This window comes from Dendrobates tinctorius, unplaced genomic scaffold (genome assembly GCF_039654945.1).
Source record: "Dendrobates tinctorius isolate UK_male_01 unplaced genomic scaffold, ASM3965494v1 ptg000074l, whole genome shotgun sequence".
In the NCBI taxonomy this organism is placed as follows: Eukaryota; Metazoa; Chordata; class Amphibia; order Anura; family Dendrobatidae; genus Dendrobates; species Dendrobates tinctorius.
In genome coordinates this window covers 18,442,520-18,465,460 of record NW_027361742.1, presented here as the reverse complement: position 1 = coordinate 18,465,460, position 22,941 = coordinate 18,442,520, and the positions used below count along the sequence as shown (strand labels likewise).

General features: G+C 46.3%; 1 protein-coding gene across 3 annotated transcripts in view; it reads left to right on the top strand.

Annotated features, from left to right (window-relative positions):
• Positions 1-22,941, top strand: part of TSEN15 (tRNA splicing endonuclease subunit 15) — a 41,522-nt gene that overhangs the window by 5,200 nt on the left and 13,381 nt on the right. For all 3 annotated transcript variants that reach the window (XM_073582907.1, XM_073582908.1, XM_073582909.1), the window contains exon 3: positions 6,796-6,931. In XM_073582907.1, coding sequence (XP_073439008.1) covers positions 6,796-6,931 — 136 coding nt within the window. The remainder of the gene's footprint in view (positions 1-6,795; positions 6,932-22,941) is intronic.

Here is a 22,941-nt window from a genome sequence, read left to right as displayed (position 1 = left end):
ATGGACGGGATAGTACGTCTACCGCGATCAGCGGCGCCCACGTGGTGAGCGCCGCTGATCGCGGCCGGGTGTCAGCTGATTATCACAGCTGACACCCGGCACAATGTGTCAGGGGCGGTCACGGACCGCCCCGACACGTTAACCCCTTGCACACCGCGATCAAACATGATCGCGGTGTACCGGGGGTTAAAGGGAAGCATCGGCAGGGAGAGGGCTCCCTCCTTGCTTCCCTGAGCCCCCCACGGCAGCGCAATGTGCAGCGCTGCTGCGGGGGGCTCCTTTCCTGCAGGCCCCTGAATCCAAGATGGCGACGGGGGCCTGCAGGAAGCTGGCTTCCTCAGCGCCTGCAAAGCGCAGGCATGAGGAAGCCTTCTGCACTGCCTGTGACAGATTGCTGATCTGTCACAGTGATCTGTGATGTGACAGATCAGCGATCTGTCACAGGACAGTGATGTCCCACCTGGGACTATTTAATAAAGTAAAAAAAAAAATAAAAAAAGTGTTAAAATAAATTTAAAAAAATCGCCAAATCAATTAGAAAAAAAAAAAAATATTCCCCAAATAAATCCATTTTTTAGAAATAAAAAAAAACCAAACAATAAAAGTACACATATTAGGTATCGCCACGTCCGTAACGACCCGCCCTATAAAACTGTCCCATTAGTTAACCCCTTTAGCGAACCCCTTAAAAAATAAAAATAAAAAATGAAGCAAAAAATAATGATTTATTATCATACCGCCAAACAAAAAGTGTAATAACGCGCGATCAAAAAGACGCATATAAATATCCATGGTACCGCTGAAAACGTCATCTTGTCCCGCAAAAAACGAGCCGCCACACAGCATCATCAGCGAAAAAATTAAAAAGTTATAGCTCGCAGAATAAAGCGATGCAAAAATAATTATTTTTTATATAAAATAGTTTTCATTGCATAAAACTGACAAAACATAAAAAAACGACCTAAATGAGGTATCGCTGTAACCGTACTGACCCGATGAATAAAACCGCTTTATCAATTTTACCGCACGCGGAACGGTGTAAATGCACCCCCCCAAAAGAAATTCATGAAACGCTGGTTTTTGTTCATTCTGCGTCCCAAAAATCGAATGAAAAGTGATCAAAAAATTTCATGTGCCCGAAAATGGTACCAATAAAAACATCAACTCGTCCCGCAAAAAATAAGACCTCACATGACTCGGTGGGTCAAAATACGGAAAAATTAGAGCTCTCAATATGTGGTGATGCAAAAACTATTTATACAATAAAAAGCGTCTTTTAGCGTGTGACAGCTGCCAAATATAAAAACCGCCATAAATAGTAAATCAAACCTCCGTTATCACCCCCTTAGTTAGGGAAAAATAATAAAATAAAAAAAATGTATTTATTTCCATTTTTCCGCTAGGGTTAGGGTTAGGGCTGAGATTAGGGTTAGTGGTGTGTTGGGGTTCGGGTTGGAGTTAGAATTGGGGGTTTCCACTGTTTGGGCACATCAGGGGCTCTCTAAATGCAACATGGCGTCTGATCTCAATTCCAGCCAATTCTGAGTTGAAAAAGTCAAATGGTGCTCCTTCCCTTCCAAGCTCTGCCATGCGCCCAAACAGTGTTTTACCCCCACATGTAGGGTATCAGCCTACTCAGGTCAAATTGCAAAACAATTTTTGGGGTCCAATTTCTCCTGTTACCCTTAGGAAAATAAAAAATTGGGGCAAAAATATCATTTTTGTGGAAAAAAAATGATTTTTTTATTTTCACGCCCGAGCGTTATAAACTGTGAAGCACTTGGGGGTTCAAAGTGCTCACCACACATCTAGATAAGTTCCGTGGGGGGCCTAGTGTCCAAAATGGGGTCACTTGTGGGGAGTTTCAATAGTTTAGGTACATCAGGGGCTCTCCAAACGCACATGACACCCGCAGACCATTCCATCAAAGTCTCCATTCCAAAATGTCACTGCTTCCCTTCCGAGCCCCGACGTGTGTCCATACAGTAGTTTTCTCCCACATATGGGGTATCAGCATACTCAGGACAAATTGGACAACAACTTTTGGGGCCCAATTTCCCTGGTACCCTTGGGAAAATAAAAAAATGGTGACTAAAAGATCATGTTTGTGGAAAAAATACGAATTTTTTATTTTCACGCCCGGGCGTTATAAACTTCTGTGAAGCACTGAGGGGTTCAAAGTGCTCACCACACATCTAGATAAGTTCCTTGGGGGGTCTAGTTTACAAAATGGTGTCATTTGTGGGGGGTTTCCACTGTTTAGGTACATCAGGGGTTTTCCAATCGCGACATGGTATCCGATCTCAATTCCAGCCAAAAACGTCAAATGGCGCTGCTTCCCTTCCGAGCTCTGCCATGCGCCCAAATAGTGGTTTACCCCCACATGTGGGGTATCAGCGTACTCAGGACAAATTGCACAATAACTTTTAGGGTCCTGTTACCCTTGGAAAAATAAGAATTGAGGGTGAAAAGATCATTTTTGTGGAAAAAATATGATTTTTTAATTGTACCGCTGTACTTTATAAACTTCTGTAAAGCCCTTGTGGGTTCAAAGTTCTCACCACATATCTAGATAAGTTCCTTGGGGGGTCTAGTTTCCAAAATGGGGTCACTTGTAGGGGGTTTCCACTGTTTAGGTACATCAGGGACTCTCCAAACGTGACATGGCGTCCGATCTGAATTCCAGCCAATTTTGCATTGAAAAAGTCAAACGGCGCTCCTTCCATTCTGAGCTCTGCCATGCGCCGAAACAGTCGTTCCCCCCCACATATTAGGTATCAGTGTACTCAGGACAAATTGCACAATAACTTTTGCGGTCCAATTTCTCCTGTTACCCTTGGTAAAATAAAAAAAATTGAACCTGAAGTATTTTTTTTGTGAAAAAAAGTTAGATGTTCATTTTTTTTTTTAAATATTCAAAAAAATTCCTGTGATGCACCTAAAGGGTTAATAAACTTCTTGAATGTGGTTTTGAGCACCTTAAGGGGTGCAGTTTTTAGAATGGTGTCACTTTTGGGTATTTTCTATCATATAGACCCCTCAAAGTGACCTCAAATGTGATGTGGTTCTAAAAATAAAATGGTGTTGTAAAAATGAGAAATTGCTGGTCAACTTTTAACCCTTATAACTTCCTAACAAAAAAAAATTTTGGTTCCAAAATTGTGCTGATGTAAAGTAAACATGTGGGAAATGTTAGTTATCAAGTTTTTTGTGTGCTGTATCTCTGTGATTTAAGGGCATAAGGCTGTGTGCACACGCTGCGGATTTTGCTGCGGTGTACAGTACCATGATTCCCTATGGGAATCAAAAACCGCAGTGCAGACGGTGCGGAATTTTCCGCGCGGATTATCTGCGGTTTTCAATCCGCAGAAAGAATTGACATGTCAATTCTTTCTGCGGATTCTCCTGCGGTTTGCCATCTCCTCCATTGAGGAGATGAAAAACCGCAGGGCAAAACCGCAGAGCAATCCGCAGGTAAAACCGCAGGTCTTTTGACCTGCGGTTTCACCTGCGGATTTTACAAAATCCGCACATAATCCGCAGCGTGTGCACACAGCCTAAAAATTCAAAGTTGGAAAATTGCAAAGTTTTCAAAATTTTCGCCAAATTTCCGTTTTTCCCACAAATAAACGCAAGTTATTTGAATGAAATTTTACCACTAACATGAAGTACAATATGTCACGAGAAAACAATGTCAGAATCACCAGGATCCATGGAAGCGTTCCAGAGTTATGACCTCATAAAGGTACAGTGGTCAGAATTGTAAAAATTGGCCCGGTCATGAACGTGCAAACCACCCTTGGGGGTGAAGGGGTTAAAGGCGTTTTCCAACAAACTACTTGTCAATCAATAGATCTTGGAATAATAATAATTTCCACAATTGTATGATTAAATGTAATATTCCTGTGCTGAGATAATCGTATAAATGTTTCCCTACTGTGTAATGGCTGTGTGTGACCGTACAGGAACATGGTCTGATCACACCACCGCTGCTGGGAAGGGGAGGAAGCAAAAGTATACAGACAGGACGGCATCGGATCACAGAGGATTCTTTCTTTGAAGTAAAATATTGTTTAAAAGCAGGCAGGGAAATGTTTTACCTCACAGAAAGAGTCAGCTGTGATCCCATGCTGTAATGTCTGTGTCCTCTCTTTTGCTTCCTCCCTTGCCCAGGAGCTGCAGTATGATCAGACCATGTCCCTGTATGGTTAAACACAGCCATTACACACTACACAGCAGGGACATATTTATTAGATTATCTCACCACAAGAACATTATATTTAGTCATACAATTGTGGATATTATTATTATTCCAAGATCTATTGATTTAAAATGTAGATTGTGGGAAAAACCCCTTTAACTTCTTCCCGACATGCGCCGTACGTGTTTGGTGCTATGGGAGCTGTGTTCCCGCAAAGCACAATACATGTACGGCGCCGCAATCGCGCAGAGTCACACTGAGCGCCTCCACAATCGGGTGCGGGTGACACCCTGCAGCAACGTTCACGATTAGTGCTAGCACTGATCACTGGCATGCCGCTGTCAATAGTGACAGCGACGTAGAGGAGCATTGCACAGGGAGTGTGCTCCCTGTGAGCTTCCATCTGCACATGTCCTGATGGTCTCCATGGTGACCTGAGCTGCAAGATCGCTGCGGGGTCGGTCCTGCAGGGAAGTGGCTTGTGAGCGCCTGCTAAGATCAGGAGCTGATACGCCTCCTTCTCTGTCTGTCAGACGCTGCTCTGGTGCTCTGCCGTGCAGAAGATCGGATCACCGACCTGTCACTGTACAGTGATGGCCTATCCTGGGAAAATTTAAATCCCCAAATGAACACAAAAATTAATCCAATAAATACATTTATTTCTATAAAAAATAAATAATAAAAGTACACACCCAACCTATAAAACTGTCCCACTAGTTAACCCCTTCAATGAACACCGTTAAAAAAAAGCGAAAAACCCGTTTTACCATCATACCGCTGAGCAAAAAATGCAATAAAACGCGATCAAAAAGACAAATGTAAATAAAAATAGTACCACTGAAAACATAATGTTGTCCCACAAAAAACAAGCCGCCATACAGCTCCATCACCGGAAAAATAAAAAAGTTATAGCTCTCGGTATAAAGTGATGCAAAAATAATTTTTTTCTAAAAAATAGTTTTTATTTTGTAAAAGCGCCAAAACATAAAACAGATATTAATGAGGTATCGCTGTAATTGTACTGACCCGAAGAATAAAACTGCCTTATCAATTTTACCACACGTGGAACGGTATACGTATATATAAAAAAAAAATCCTGAATTGCTGGTTTTTGTTCATTCTACTTACTAAAAATTGGAATAGAAAGCGATCAAAAAATGTCATGTGTCCGAAAACGGTACCAATAAAAACGTCAGCTCGTCCCGCAAAAAACAGACCGTCACATGAGTCTCTTGGTCGAAATATGGAAAAATTATAGCTGTCGAAGGCCAGGTTCATATTGTGTTAACCCAGCCCGTTCAATGCATAGTGTTGAGGGGCTGCGTTAACGGTATAGCATAACACGATCACGTGGTCAATTTTTAACCCTTATAACTTCCTAACAAAATAAGCCCAGCCCTGAAGGGCGGTGGTCGTAACTCATATTGGCCAAACCCGGTGACAGGTTCCCTCTAAGGCCATAGAAATTAAATTGCTAAATTTTCTAAATTTTTACCAAATTTCTGATTTTTTTTTTTTTTTTTCACAAATAAACGCTAGTCATATCGAAGAAATGTTACCACTATCATAAAGTACAATATGTCACGAGAAATCATTCTCAGAATCAGTCAGATCCATTGAAGCGTTCCAGAGTTATTACTGCATAAAGTGAAAATGGTCAGAATTGAAAAAATTGGCTTGGTCAGGAAGATGAAAACCAGCTTGAGGGTGAAAGGGCTTAAAGGGAATCTGTCACCTAATTTTTGGCCTATGAGCTGCGGTCACCGCCATCAGGGACTTACCTATAGCATTCTGTAATGCTGTAGATAAGCCCCCGATGCAACCTGAAAGATAGGAAAAACACGTTCGATTATACCCACCGGGGCGCGGGGTCTGGTGCCGTGGTTGTCGCGGTCTGGCGCCTCCCATCTTCTAGAAATGACGTCCTCCTTCTTACTTCTGCCGCAGCTCCTGCGCAGGCGTACTTTATCTGCGCCGGACCTCTCTGACCCTTCCCGGGCCTGCGCACTGCAGTACTTTACTCTGCCCTCAACAGGGCAGATGAAGTACGCCTGTGCAGGAGCCGCGGCAGAAGTAAGAAGGAGGACGTCATCGCTAGAAGATGGGAGGCGCCAGACCGGACCCCCGGTTGAGTATAATCTAACTCGTTTTTTTTATCTTTCAAGTTACATCGGGGGCTTACCTACAGCATTACAGAATGCTGTAGATAAGCCGCTGATGGCGGTGGCCGCATCTCATAGGCCAAAAATGAGGTGACAGATTCCCTTTAAGTTGCTAGTAATTGGGGCCCAGTTATCCATTGGTCAGGTGCTGAGCGGCAGCCTGTCACACGCAGTACCAAAAGTGAGGTACTGGCGGCTTGGGATGCCTCTTGCTCAGCAGCCATACGTGTACCGCTCTGACAGAAAATATGTCCTGTGTGTTGAGGTGAGGCCAGCTATACATTGAATTCCTCTTCAGAAATGTATTACAAGGAGAGATTCTGGTTCCATCTTTATTTTTTGTTCTGTAAATTGTATATTTTCCACTACTAGGCTATCAGCTCTTGTGTTGCTTACTTGCTCCATCTTTTACTAGTACATTTTTTTTTGTAGTAAGGAACTGGAACGACGTGCAGATTCTGAGCGCACCAGAACTTCATCTCATTTACCTGTGTGGGAAAGAGAAAGATGACAGCGCTCCTCAGGTCATAATCCCCACACCAGTCAGCACGTCGTGCAGCCATGGGAGGTACGCAGTCTAGCTACAAATCTAACATTGTCTTTAAGGCCGCGTACTCACGTTCATTATCTGGTCAGTATTTTACCTCAGTATTTGTAGCCAAAACCAGGAGAGGAACAATCAGAGAAAAAGTATAATAGAAACACGTCATCACTTCTGTATTTATCACCCACTCCTGCTTTTGGCTTACACATACTGACCGAATATTGAACATGTGAACGTGGCCGATTAGCGAAGGCATGTTGCTTGTACAACCAGTATTTCATCAGTCAGATGATGGTATTGGCTACCTATGTCGGAGGACCCTTGTTATGGTTCTTTAGGTGTGGCGAAATGTTTAATGCTTTCTCTATAGTAGGATTTACATGCATTTGCACTTTCATAAGGGCAATAGCGACTGCAACCAGATGTAGGCCAGTCCCTAATCCAAGAATTCCTCCTTGAGATCTAAATTTGGTTCGTGAGGCGCTAACCAAGGGTCTGTTTGAACTGTTGCAAGAATCATCAGTTAAGAATCTTACCCTGAAAGCAATAATATTGGTAGCACTGACCTTGGCTCGTAGGGTTAGTGATATCCAAGTCCTATCGGTGAACCCTCCTTATATTCAGGTTTGTTATGATAGGCTGGATCAGGTCTCAACACTATTCTATCTCCACAAGGTAGATATGAGATTTCATAGGAGTCAGGAGCTCATACTACCTTTGTAATAATCCTAGAAATCTAAAAGAGAAATTTGACAGGATGTCAGGAGAGCATTGATAGAATATATGTCCCAATCAAGTCAGCGTAGAAAGAGCCAGTCCTTGTTCATAGCCTATCCAGGTGCCAGGAAGGGGTGTATGGTGTCAAAAAGTACCATAGCGAGATGGACTAAAGATGCTATTAGGTTTGGTTACTACGTTATTGAAGTTCCGGTTCCAGTGGGTATCAAGGCTCATTCCACCAGAGCTGTCACAGCCTCCTGGGTAGAAAAGGTGGATGTAACCATAGACCAAATTTGTCAGACCTCAACTTGGTCCTCAAACATTCTTTAAGCACTACAGACTGGATCTGTCCTCCTATACTGACCTAACCCTTGGTAGAAGGGTGCTGCAAGCCGTGGTCCCTCCCTAAGGTGATTTATTTTTCTATAAATAGGTTTTCTATGGGTTTCAGGTTTGGAAGAAGTGTAGGCCTCTGTATTTCAGGTACCCCAGAATCCAGGATCTGTTCGCTAATGATGCGACCTCGACGAGCTGGATCATTGACATCCATTAAGATGAAATTGGGCCTGTGTTGTTTGTGCAGAAGCACAATGACTGGAGTAGTGGTGTTATTAAAGTAGTTTATTTTATCGCGTAATATTGATGAGAGTTCAATATGCTACTGCTAATACATTTTCCTTATTGTGACTTGTATTCTTATCTTTAGCACCTAATCAACCCCAAATAATTTACTGCTTTTTATAAAAAAACTAAACCCAAAATAGAAGCAAAATGAGCATATACCCTGCTGTAAGTAAGTAAATAAATATCATAGGGTACTTCGTAAACACTGTTATTTAGAAAAAATAAAGCCATAAAAGCTATCCCACTGCGACAAGGCTTACCCTCAATCGGGATGGTCCTATCCTCTTGTATTAAAACTTCACCTAGTGTCAACAGTTGTACCTCGGTCCTGCTCTGCCCTCTACATTGAAGTCATCTGACACAAGGTAAGCTTTTAATACTAGTGGATAGGACGGTCCTGATTGGGTTACAACTTGTCGTGGTGGGATGGCGTTTACATTTTTTTGCTCAAAAACTGGTTACTAAGTATCTTAGCCCTAAAGTTTCCACTCTCAAATGCAGACAATAGAAAACAAAAAAAATGCCCAAACGTAAGTTTCCTAGCCCTGATGCTCTTCTTTGGCCAGACTGAGGCTCTGCTCAGTAGGTGCGATCTAGTGATGTCTTTGCTGAGACTTGCACACACAGACTGAATGGTGGAGCAAGGAGCTAGGGCAAATGCACATGCCGCTGATACTGAGACCACGGACTGGGGGATCGCTGAGCCATTCAGAACAGGTTTCCTTAAATTGTGGGCAATACAATATTGTTTCCAGCCCTTTTGTTTTCTGCGAGCTGGATAGGAACAGCCAAAGGGCCGCATATGGCCTTCAGGCCACAGTTTGCCCAGTCTGCATTATGCCATAATAAATATATTTCTAATGATGACCTAGTGGCTGTGCCCATTGTGGGGTGATACCAACACCAATGAGAACCAGTGTAACAAGTCCAATGTAAAAATAAAATCACAATCTTTATTATAAACAGATGAGGCACAATACAGCTAAAAAGTGACACTACAGAAATGGCAATGTATAGTGAGCCACAAATATATCAATAATGTATATATAGATAAAGTAACACATTGGTAATGTGAACACATGTGGTTGACTAAGTTTTTCAGCTCATCTTGCTACCAATTGTTCTTACCATTGTGGGGTGAGTAGTGAGGTGCCGGCAATATCTTATGAGACGAGCTCTGCCTCCAGTGACATGCATTTTACATCAGCTATAGACTCCACTTGGGTTATTTCCCTGTATGACAACATTTAGTGGTGCTCTACAAATGTTTTTCGTCACGTAAATCACCCTGAGATACTGTATTTATTACTTGTGGCCAAATGGTGTATCATTTTAAATAATGATAATTAATGTACTCTAAAAAGGCTTATGTACATATTATCATATTCCTCTGTGGGAAGAGCGTTTAATTTCTTTATTATTTCCATCTAGTATAGTGATATGGTCCAGAGTTTATTCCCCCTGGCAGTCTCTGCTTTTGTCATGGAAGGTGCTGCCAATGCAGCGTTAGTCACTGCTCAGTACATAGTGAGCATGGGTAGCTGCACCCTGGCACTGACTGACAGCTCAACAGTATATTAGCACAGAGTCAGTCAGTGCCGGAGCTCAGTTACAGCTGCAGCTCACTATGTACTGTGCGGTTACTGAAGCTGCGCCTGACTGAAAGCAGGGCTGTGGAGTCCCAATCGGTGTAAAATGGACTGACTCTGTCAATATATAATACATTTGGTTCAGTAGCTCAGTGCAGGATGTGCTGTATATATTTTTATAATTTGGGAAAGTTATGAAATGTCCTATAAATGTCTGTTCTGTTCCTGATCTAAGGATCTCGGCTTTCAGTGGAGATGAATCTGTGCTGCACTTTATGTACATGCTCAGTAGTGACCGGTGCTGTGGAGTCAGAGTTGAGATGAATCTGTGCTGCACTTTATGTACATGCTCAGTAGTGACCAGTGCTGTGGAGTTGTAGTGGAGATGAATCTGTGCTGCACTTTATGTACATGCTCAGTAGTGACCAGTGCTGTGGAGTCATAGATGAGATGAATCTGTGCTGCACTTTATGTACATGCTCAGTAGTGACCAGTGCTGTGGAGTCATAGATGAGATGAATCTGTGCTGCATTTTATGTACATGTTCAGTAGTGACCAGTGCTGTGGGGTCATAGATGAGATGAATCTGTGCTGCATTTTATGCACATGCTCAGTAGTGACCAGTGCTGTGGAGTCATAGATGAGATGAATCTGTGCTGTACTTTATGTACATGCTCAGTAGTAACCAGTGCTGTGGAGTCGTAGATGAGATGAATTTGTGCTGCACTTTATCTACATGCTCAGTAGTGACCAGTGCTGTGGGGTCATAGATGAGATGAATCTGTTCTGCACTTTATGTACAGGTTCAGTAGTGACCAGTAGAGTTGAGCGAAACGGGTCGAAAAATTTCAAAAGTCGCCGACTTATGGTAAAGTCGGGTTTCATGAAACGAAACCCGACCCTAGGGTGTGGTCGGCCACGAGCTCGGCGACTTTAGCCAATCAGGATCCACGGACACTATGGGCAACGTGATGACATAGGCAGGGGGTCACCACCATCTTTGAGAAGGGCATGCAAGTGATTGGCTTGCTTTGGGGGGCTTCACTGGGGGTATAAAAGGGCGTGCACGCCGACCACCATGTTACTCATGCTGATCTCAGAATAGGGAGAGCTGCTGATTCTGTAGGGAGAGCGTTAGGCAGGGAAGAAGACACCAAAAACTGCTTCTGCTGCTAGCGATTTTGCCTGTACAACACACCAGTCACTGTGTGTGCAGTGCAAGTGGAGGCTATATTTTGCTGGATCAGCTGTGTTGGTTGTTAGGCTGCCTTATAAGGCTTCCTGATACCTGCATTGCTGTTTTCCCACTGCTCTGCAAACTGCTTTTTTAAAAGCAATCCAAATTTTTTTTTTTTTTGTCCTGGTGAGGTACTGAGCGTGCATTTTTTCACACCATACAGCGGTGTACGCTCCTCACACAGTACTGTGTAACGGCTGTTATCACGGCCACAGTGAAGCTATCTGTGTGTGACTCTGTAAGGATAAGTCGAGGACTTGTTCCGTTCTTACAGACCTACACTCTAGGGAGATTCCTATTCTGCCCAATTCTATATACACCTTGGAGTTTGTCATACACTAGCCAATTTCTGCCTGTGACATAGCGGTGTGATATTCACTGGGCCTCACACAATCCAACAGTGTCCACAAGTGTGTTCAGAAATTCTACATCTCCCCTGTCCTACAGTGACATTTTTCACACCTGCGACATTGAGCCTGTGACATAGCGGTGTGATATTCACTGGGCCTCACACAATCCAACAGTGTCCACAAGTGTGTTCAGAAATTCTACATCTCCCCTGTCCTACAGTGACATTTTTCACACCTGCGACATTGAGCCTGTGACATAGCGGTGTGATATTCACTGGGCCTCACACAATCCAACAGTGTCCACAAGTGTGTTCAGAAATTCTACATCTCCCCTGTCCTATATACACCTTGTACCTTGTTTTACATTACTATATAGTTTGTGGGATTTTGTGTACATTTTTACCAAAAATGAGGAAGGCTGGTGGAAGAGGCCGTGGAATTGGGCGGGAGTTGCCAGCTGGTAATGATGGTGTTGTTGGTGGATCTGATGGTAGTGGCAAAAGCAAAATAGGACCGAATGCAGGAGGTGTTGAGCCTGCGTCATCGTCTGGCTCCACAAGGCCTCGAAGGCTTAGTTTTCTAGGAGTTGGCAAACCGCTTTTAAAGCCAGAGCTTCAGGAAAAAGTTTTGGCTTACATTGCTGACTCAGCCTCCAGCTCTATCGCCTCCTCTTCTGAAGTTGTAAAAAATAAAAGCACTTAGTCGTCTTTGGAGGGTCATGTTCATGAACCACACCTTTCCTTGTGTCCTTCACCCCAAGCAAGATTGAAGGATGACGCAGGCCATACAACTGATTATTCCATGGAGCTGTTTTCACATACCATGCCTGAGTTATCAAGTGGAATGGTGAATTACCCAGGCCAAGATGAATCTGACATGGAATGCACTGATGCACAGCCACTGATAGATGATTCTGCTGGTACATTCAGTCAGAGCACTACATTGTCCTCGCAGTGTACAGATCCAGATTCTGACCCTGATGAGACTCAGGTGCCCCTTCCCGCATACTATACCACCATACACGGTGACACAGAGGAAGGTGCACATGACATTGAAGAGGAGGTGATGGATGACCCAGTTGTTGACCCAGATTGGCATCCATTGGGGGAAGAGAGTGCTGCTTTCAATAGCTCAGATGAGGAGGAGGAGCATCCACAGCAGACATCGACATCGCAACAGCTGTTCTGGCAGGCCCGGAGCACTCCAAAGACAGGTTCCAAAAATCAAAAGAGTTGCTGGACAGCTTGTCCAGACGGTCAAAATAGCACAGCGTGCTAGGCCTCAAAATGTCTTCCAAAGTAGGAAGAGTGCAGTGTGGCACTTTTTTGAACAAAATCCTCATGATCAGGCCAAGGTTATCTGTAAGAAGTGCGCAAAGACCTTTAGCTGAGGGAAAAATCTGAAAAGTTTGAATACCAGTTGCATGCTTAGAAATTTAACCAGCATACACTTGCAAGCGTGGACACAACACCAAACCTCAAGTACCACATGTGCAACTGATCACAAAGAAGGTAGTCAGCAACGCTGCATTGTTTCCCCCACTGTAAGCCCACCGGTTAGCACAGCAGCAAATGTTGAGGTGTCGTTGCAAGGCCACAGCAGTCAGGAAATCCCACTGTTATATCAACGAAAGACTGAATCTAGGCCATCAGAAAGAACACCAACTCCATCACCATCATCAACCCTCTCTCAGTCCGCCCTGTCCACCGCTAGTTCCACCATATGCAGCTCTCAGGTCCAGCTCGCCCTCCCAGAGACTGAGTAGGTCAAGAAAGTACTCAGTCTCTCATCCGCGTACATTGGGTTTGAACACCCACATTGCCAAACTAATCTCGTTAGAGATGATGCCCTATCGGTTGGTGGAAAGCGCAGCTTTCCGCGAACTCATGGCCTATGCAGTACCATGCTATGACCTACCCAATCGCCACTTCTTCTCTCGCAAAGCCATCCCAGCCCTCCACCATCATGTGAAAGACCGCATTGTCCATGCACTCAAGCAGTCAGTGAGTGGAAAGGTGCACCTCACAACAGATGCATGGTCCAGTCGGCATGGCCAGGGCCGTTACGTGTCCATCACTGCGCACTGGGTTAATGTGGTAGATGCAGGGTCCACAGGGGACAGCGGTGGTGGGACAGTGTTGCCTAGCCCACGGTATAGGAAACAGTTGGCTGTAGGCGTTCGACCCTCCTCCTCCTCCAGAAGCGAAAGCTCGTCCACAGAGCGCAGTCGTACGAGCACTCCATCTGCAGCTGCCACTGTTGCACACGAGGTGTCCCCCCTATCGAGCAGCTAGTGGAAAGCGTCAGCAGGCTGTGTTGCAGATGATGTGTTTGGGCAACAGACACACCGCGGAGGTGCTGGCCGAGTACTTTCAGCGACAAACTGAGTCATGGCTGGGCAGTATACATCTTGAGGCAGGCAAGGTAGTTAGTGATAACGGCCGTAACTTTGTGGCAGCCATAGCCCTTTCAAAACTCAGCCACATACCTTGCTTGGCTCACACCTTCAACCTGGTGGTGCAGTGCTTCAACAATTATTCGGAGTTAACAGCCCTGCTCCAGAAGGTGCGAAGACTGTGCGCGCACATCTGCCGGTCGCCTGTACACTCCATTCGTATGCAGAAGCTGCAGCGATTGCTCCACCTTCCCAACCACCGCCTCATTATCGACATTGCAACAAGGTGGAACTCCACCCTGCACATGGTGGAGCGGCTGTGCGAACAGAGGCAGGCCATAATGCATTTGTGGGAGGATACACGGCCAGGCACTTTGAGAGCAGACATGGAGTTGACAGGTGTGCAGTGGTCGAAGCTGAAAGACCTCTGTAAAGTCCTTCAGTGTTTTGAGGAATGCACACGGCTGGTAAGCGCAGACGACGCCATCCTAAGCATGAGCATCCCACTTATGCGTCTGCTCATGCAAACTTTGACGCACCTTAAGGAGCAGGCGTCTGCAGCCAATGTTGACGAGGAGGAAGAGGAGGAGGGAATCCTTGATGACATTCAGCCATTGTCTGCTCAGGGACCTCTCCTGGACGAGGTGGAGGAAGAAGAAGAGGAGGAGGAGGATGATGATGGGGATGATTACTTAGGGGAGGAGGATGCATCTCGTGGGAAAAGTGAAAATGTTGGCGTGGCAAGGTCTGGTACAGGGTTTGTGCGTGACTGGAGGGATGTGGATTTGCCAGAAAGTGCTCCTCTAACCAGCACTCGCAGTGCATCATTGACACCGGGAACATTGGCCCACATGTCAGATTATGCCTTGCAGATCCTAAAAAGGGACCCCCGCATTGCCAAAATGATGAATGATGGTGACTACTGGTTGGCCAGCATCCTGGATCCACGCTATAAAGGCAAATTACAAAGCAACATGCCACAGGAGAACCTTGACCTAATATTGGCTAATAAACAAGCAACTCTGGTAAACCGGTTGGTTGAGACATTCCCAGCACACAGCAGCGGTGATGGTTCTCACACGAGCCGTACAGGCCGGGGGCAGCTTGGCAGAGGTGTTCGTGGTGCACACAGCAGAAGTGGCGTTGGAGACAGGGGTTTCATGACAATGTTGTGGACTGATTTTTCAAGTACCGCTCACACAACTGGTAATACTGCATCGATGGAAAGTGGCAGGAGACAGCAGTTGTCAACTATGGTTACAAACTACTTTTCCTCCCATATCGATGTTCTCCCGCACAGGTCATTCCCCTTTGACTATTGGGCCGCTAAACTGGACACCTGGCCTGAATTGGCACAATATGCCTTACAGGAGCTCGCTTACCCAGCTGCAAGTGTGCTATCGGAAAGAGTCTTCAGTGCAGCTGGATCAATCCTGATAGAAAAAAGGACCCGTCTGTCAACCCAAAATGTGGATGATCTAACCTTCATTAAAATGAACCATGCATGGGTTTCCAAGGATTTTGTCCCACCTTCCCTTGATGACACATAGGTTGCCAGAAAAATGGCTTGCTTTGGTCCTCCTATTCCGCGAACTTGACCTATTTCGCCTTTTGCAGCAGCTGAATGTCCCACATCAACATATGCCACTTTGTAAACCGCCCTAACTGGGCTGCCCCCCCCCATGGCCGGGGTCACCACCTAGCGCACGAAACCGTGCGAGTGCCGTTGCCCTGGACAGGTGGGTAGGCCGACTCTTGGGTGCCGGGACTGGCACAGGGTCCCTCATAGTGCAATCAAGTGTCTCTGACGGTGGTGGTGCACACCCGCCGTCAGACACACCGCCGTATTATGAGGGGCCCAGTGCCAGTACCGACGCCCACGAGTGTGCCACCCTTGCTTGGGCAGGGCCCCAGCATTTGCAATGTTTACCTCTCCCTGCTCCTCCGCTGTGTAGTCTGGGCTCACAAATCCTTCACTGGGAGTGCCACTACAAATTGATTAAACTGAAAGATGATGGTTAAGATGTAGTTATGCCCTGTCCTGCTAGCCGGGCTCTAGCTCCAGATGATCAATGGCTTCCATTTCTTATGGACGTCGACTCACAATGACATGTAGTGGTGGTTTATCATCAGCTTTCACAGTTTTCCTACTCACAAACGTGTGACATTCCGGCGCACGTTTTAAAATGTGCCCTCTCATGCCAATCAAATAGAATCGCCTAAGGCCTGTGGCTTCTGTCTTTTGCACTCCAAAGTTACGTGACAGATCATGATAGCCAGTGAGCACCATGTTTACATCACTCCCTGTGATAAAAATTTGATTGAGATGAGTAACAGTGATGGAATCAACAGAAGTGCGATACAGCAAGACTTTATTCACAAAAAAATGTTTTCACTGTCTCAACACACAAATTAATTGAGGGTCAGCATCGCCTATGAGAATTGTGACGGAAGTTTTTCCCGTGAATAGTAATTCCTAGACTTCTGCAATCACCTTTATGTCAGTAATTGTATGCATCTCATTTCCTATTGCGGAGAGGCTGGACTGTATTACTGAGACAGAAATATATATGAAGATTTAAAAATAACACCAAAAGTATATAGTTGTGTACGCCTCAAATGCATTTCCTTTTTTCCACTTTTTAGATTGCTGTGTAATCCATACTGAGAACACGGAGATTTTACATGTTTAAACTATGCTATATATACCTGCTATCCAGTGATAAAGTACCCTTTCTCAACTTTGTACAATCTGGTCAAATCCATACTGGGCCTGAGAACATCTGAGTCTGCCTCCTGATCTATAGACATATATTTTTAATGTGTAAACTAGGCTACATATATACATGTTATCCGGTGAAACTGTACCCTTTATCAACTTTCTACAATGTTGTTGAATCCATACTGGGCCTGAGAACGGCTGCCGAGCTGTTAAGCAAGCTACAGCACCTGTGGTTTGGACACGTAATTTTTTCAGGAATGACGGTTAGGCCTAACTCCGGAATTGCGGTTGACCTGAACTAACTGGGAAATCATCGTTCGCGGGGAAAAATCTGAATCCCAGATCCCCATCACTAACGGAGTTCAGCAGGTTATCTGCACCTGTAAGCGACAAAAGCTGGTCCTTTCAGTGTAGCGTGCATGCAGCCCTGGACATGTACGGGAATGCTAGACCTGTTATTTCTCGATCTCACGTGCCAGAGCCTCGTTTATCCCTCTAGTAAGCTTGACACGTACTGCGGGGGCATGCCGGAGTCTCGGTTGTTAACGGAATAAAGCTGAGAAATCGCTAGCACAACTACAAACACACATACCACACCACACACAGAATCGACAAAGCTTTCGAAGTGTGCATCTTTTCTTTAGGTGGCATGGTTGTGGTTTCCCGGGTGGAGTCCAATTAAGCCACAGGCTCCACTCCTGGTGGTGCCCTTTTGGACATTCCTTTAAGGTTCAGCTTTGCAATCATACTGCCCCTAGAAACCAAAAACTTTGCCTTCATGGACGCTGTTTGGAGGTTCGTGGGAATAACGCCGCCCGATCAGCAGTCGGCATATGGGTCGCCCTCCCAGGGCTGGGGGGTACTCGGTACCGGGCCGGTGTCAGTGGGATGTGTCACAGCAGCGGTGACCTGGACGATGGCCCTGGGCGCCCATGTAAATGGCGTGGTATAATGGTAAAGAGTTTATACAGATAGTTTGACGCCACCTGTGGTGTTCGGCAACATAGATGGTAGGCCGACGCTGCATGCAGATCCTCTGGGACTGATGGTGTTGTGCAGCAAAGATGGTGAAGCTCCCCACAGGTGGAGCTGGAGTCCCAGGGAAGTGTAGATGTAGTGATGGGGGAAAGGCACAGGCGGTGTAGGTGCTGGTACCCTGATGTAGCGGTGCTGGAATAACTGTAGGACACCAGAGCGTGCAGTTCCAAAGCTTTACTCACAGTCTGCAGGTTACACAGATGCCTGCCTCCGTGCTGTGTCCTCCGGGTCAGGACCTCAGCCAACCTCCGGGACCAAAATGGAAAGCTCCCTTCCAACACTTCGCCAACATGTACCTTCCTGAACGTCTCCTTTCTAGCGCTTGTGGGGGAAGCACTCACAGGACCGTGGTTCACTGAAGCGCCTCCTGTCTAACAGATGTTCCTCAGACTTTACTTGTATGGCAGACAGCTGTAGCCTTTTCCTTCTGGCTCCCACACGTCGATGCTGGGGCCACCGAGCCTTAGTTGAGTACAGAGCATTTATAGCTGCTACTTCCCCCGGTTACTGCTGCAGGAACGTCAGTGTCCCTACAAACTCGGAGACCGGAATCGGGACCATGCGCTCCAGCTAGGAGTGAGCCTGAACTCTGCTCATCCTCCAGCTCCCCTTCTCACGTCCACACACTTCCCCTTCCCTGCACAGAGAGCCCTAACTTACCTCCTCCCAACCACAGAGAGCAGCTCCTCAGCAGTCATGTTCAGAGGTCTCCCTGCTAGCCTGGAGTGGGAAATGTTGTTGTGTGTTGGTTTCACTGCTAGAGAGATCCTTCGTTGCTCCCAAGCTTGACAACACACTCCCTGGAAGGAAGGTAATGCCACAGTAGCGACCGTACTCTTGGGGACGCCACAAGTGCACTGAGGCACAGCCACTGCTGGATGATGCTGCTGGTACATTGACCCAGACCACTACATTCCCCTCGCACTCTACACAGCCAGAATCTGACCCAGAGGAAACTCAGGTTCCCCTTCCCACATACTATACCACCTTACACGGTGACAAAGAGGAAGGTGCAGATGAAAGTGCAGGTTCCTTGAGGAGGTGGGGGGGGCATACTCATGGGCGATGGCACAGGGCACCGCATAGTACGCAAAAGTGTCTCTGCCGGTGGGAGGGCCTAAACAGCCAAGTGCAGTGAGATGGAAGATGGGGACGGCAAGGAGTTCAGAGTAGTGCAGGGATTCCCTAGCAAGGAAACTTATGTAATTGTTTTCAATGTTGGGACAGCAATTTTTGGGGAGCACTATACTTTGGTGAATGATATATGGGGCCCACCATACACTGGAGCATTCCAAAGGTGGGCATCAGACACTGGAGCAGCATTTACAGGGCCCATTATACACTAGAGCAGTAGAAATGGGGCCCATTATATATGGAGCATTATTTGGGCCCATAAGACAGTGGAGCTTCATCCATTGGGACCAACATATACTATAGCATTATGTGGAGCTCATCATATACGGTTTGAAACATTATATGGGATCAATGATTCCATATGGAGAAATATATGGGCCTCATTACTCTGTATAGCGCACTAAGCGCTGGCCATAATACTGTATGGAGTTATATACTGTCCGTTTTTGTAGGTATTGGAGAATTTAAAATGGATATCAGTCATGAGATGTAAGAAGTGAAGTATTTTTCATTGTACTATACTGCTATTTCTCTGCCGTATCGGAGCATCATGAGTTGTGGTATGTGTTAAAGGGCGCTCTTTGGCCCTGGGCCCACGAAAACCTGGAGCCAGCCCTACCCCCCACAACTGTAGCCAAATAACCCCCATTTTTCAGTGCATAACTAGTATTATGAAGTAAATTAAGGTTGACAAGATTAAGTAATAAGAATTGATGCTTTTGGCATTCAAATGGGCACTGTTGGTGTGTTTCCTGTCCTCCTCTCACTGCCGACTTTAATTCCCCATTGACTTACATTGGGTTTCGTGTTTCGGTAGGACCCCCGACTTTTCCTTATAGTCGGCCGATTTTGCTCGACCCGACTTTTGGAAAAGTCGGGTTTCATGAAACGAAACGCGACCCTAAAAAACCAAAAGTCGCTCAACTCTAGTGACCAGTGCTGTGGAGTCGTAGATGAGATGAATCTGTGCTGCACTTTATGTACATGCTCAGTAGTGATCAGTGCTGTGGGGTCGGAGGCGAGATGAATCTATGCTGCACTTTATGCACATGCTTAGTAGTGACCAGTGCTGTGGGGTCGGAGTGGAAATGAATCTGTGCTGCACTTTATCTACATGCTCAGTAGTGACCTGTGCTGTGGAGTCGTAGATGAGATGAATCTATGCTGCACTTTATGTACATGCTCAGTAGTGACCGGTGCTGTGGAGTCGTAGATGAGATAAATCTATGCAGCACTTTATGTACATGCTCAGTAGTGACCAGTGCTGTAGGGTCATAAATGAGATGAATCTATGCTGCACTTTATGTACATGCTCAGTAGTGATCAGTGCTGTGGGGTCATAGATGAGATGAATCTATGCTGCACTTTATGTACATGCTCAGTAGTGACCAGTGCTGTGGAGTCGGAGATGAGATGAATCTGTGCTGCACTTTATGTACATGCTCAGTAGTGACCAGTGCTGTGGAGTCGTAGATGAGATGAATCTGTGCTGCACTTTATGCAAATGCTCAGTAGTGACCAGTGCTATGGGGTCAGAGATTAGATGAATCTGTGCTGCACTTTATGCACATGCTCAGTAGTGATCAGTGCTGTGGGGTCGGAGGTGAGATGAATCTATTCTGCACTTTATGTACATGCTCAGTAGTGACCGGTGCTGTGGGGTCGGAGGTGAGATGAATCTATGCTGCACTTTATGTACATGCTCAGTAGTGACCGGTGCTGTGGGGTCGTAGATGAGATGAATCTGTGCAGCACTTTATGTACATGCTCAGTAGTGACCAGTGCTGTGGGGTCAGAGGTGAGATGAATCTATGCTGCACTTTATGTACATGCTCAGTAGTGACCAGCGTTGTGGAGTAGTAGATGAGATAAATCTGTGCTGCACTTTATGTACATGCTCAGTAGTGACCAGTGCTGTGGGTTCAGAGATGAGATGAATCTGTGCTGCACTTTATCTACATGCTCATTAGTGACCAGTGCTTTGGGGTTGGAGGTGAGATGAATCTGTGCTGCACTTTATGTACATGCTCAGTAGTGACCAGTGCTGTGGAGTCAGAGATAAGATGATTCTGTGCTGCACTTTATGTACATGCTCAGTAGTGACCAGTGCTGTGGGGTCGGAGGTGAGATGAATCTGTGCTGCAAGTCCACTGCCTTGTATGGACAGCAACCCCACACATGAATGGTCCCAGGATGCTTTACTGTTAGCATGACACAGGACTTATGGGAATGCCAATCTTTTCTTCTCTGGACAATCATTCGTCCAGAAAATAAATCACACTGCAGTCAAATCTATGTATATCCTGCAAAGCTATGTTCTCAGATAAAGCCCTCTTAACACTGCTTGGAACACCTGGAAGAATGATTGTTGGTAAAAGTAATGGTGAGCTCCACCATCAGTTCTGTGTCATTCCATCTGTAACACGTCCTGAGCCCATTCCTCTTTTGCTTTTTATAGAAGGCATTGGACTCACTCAAAGTTTTTCCTATGAACACTGCCATGAAAAAAGTGTTTTTTTATCACTCTGCTGAGAGAGCCTCTAATAGGAACCTTCAGATGTTTAGAGCCAGCAGTATGCACTAGGATTCCCTGTAATCTGTAATGACTGGATTCCCCTTTGCAGGCAGTGGCTGGGTTCCCCTCTGCAGGCAGTGGCTGGGTTCCCCTCTGCAGGCAGTGGCTGGGTTCCCCTCTGCAGGCAGTGGCTGGGTTCGCCTCTGCAGGCAGTGGCTGGGTTCGCCTCTCCAGGCAGTGGCTGGGTTCGCCTCTCCAGGCAGTGTCTGGGTTCCCCCCCCTCTGCAGGCGGTGTCTGGGTTCCCCCCCCTCTGCAGGCGGTGTCTGGGTTCCCCCCCCTCTGCAGGCGGTGTCTGGGTTCCCCCCCCTCTGCAGGCGGTGTCTGGGTTCGCCCCCTCTGCAGGCAGTGGCTGGGTTCCCCCCCCTCTGCAGGCAGTGGCTGGGTTCCCCCCCCTCTGCAGGCAGTGGCTGTGTTCCCCCCCCCTCTGCAGGCAGTGGCTGGATTCCCCCCCCCCCCTCTGCAGGCAGTGGCTGGATTCCCCCCCCCCTCTGCAGGCAGTGGCTGGATTCCCCCCCCCCTCTGCAGGCAGTGGCTGGATTCCCCCCCCCCTCTGCAGGCAGTGGCTGGATTCCCCCCCCCCTCTGCAGGCAGTGGCTGGATTCCCCCCTCTGCAGGCAGTGGCTGGGTTCCCCCCTCTGCAGGCAGTGGCTGGGTTCCGCCCCCTCTGCAGGCAGTGGCTGGATTCCCCCCTCTGCAGGCAGTGGCTGGATTCCCCCCTCTGCAGGCAGTGGCTGGATTCCCCCCTCTGCAGGCAGTGGCTGGATTCCCCCCTCTGCAGGCAGTGGCTGGATTCCCCCCTCTGCAGGCAGTGGCTGGGTTCCGCCCCCTCTGCAGGCAGTGGCTGGGTTCGACTCTGCACTGCATGTCATCATAAGGAAAGTCAGTGTTGGGTGTCCAAGAAGTTAACTCAGATCAGCAGTTTCCTGACTATCCTAGTCTCTGACATCAGGCACATTAGCCTTGTAGAGTGTCACTCTATCAGCGAAGACTCTTGAGTAAAGTTCCTGGATTTACTAGAGTAACAAGCGTTTCATTGATGAACTCACTGAGGTTACTACTGGGTTTTTTTTGTCAGTATGACGCGGAGATGGGATCGCCTATGTTTATCGGGAGCAGAGACTGTTTCTGCTTTTGTGGTTTTATGTAAAACTCCTGTCTTGTGGCCGTAGTCACATATTGTGGGCATAACAGATTTCATGGTGTGATTTTCCCAAAATCTGACTTTTTCCAGCAATGATGCAGGAGAGAGTGACAATTCTGCAATGTTGGGGATAAACCCTTTAGGTGCTTCATAATGACTTTATGAAGTTTATTTTGAATTTTGGACCATGCTAAGCCAGTGTCTTCTGGAACACAACCTTGGATTGCTAAAAAAAAATAATAAATTGGCATAATATGAAAATGTTATCTTGAGATTTCAAATTTTACTATAGTTTGTCCTATATGAAAGAGAGGAGTCTGGGGAAAAGACTGTATTGCTTAATATTGTGAAGAACCAAAGCTGTAGAAAGGAACCCTTTCTGCTCCTACCTCTTAGGGGTAGTGACATGCAGTGATTTCACCAGTCTGTCATTTGTGTCTATGCGCAGTATTCTGAGAGGTTACTTTATATTAGGCCCCCCACAGCTGTGGGCCCCTGATGTGTGGCT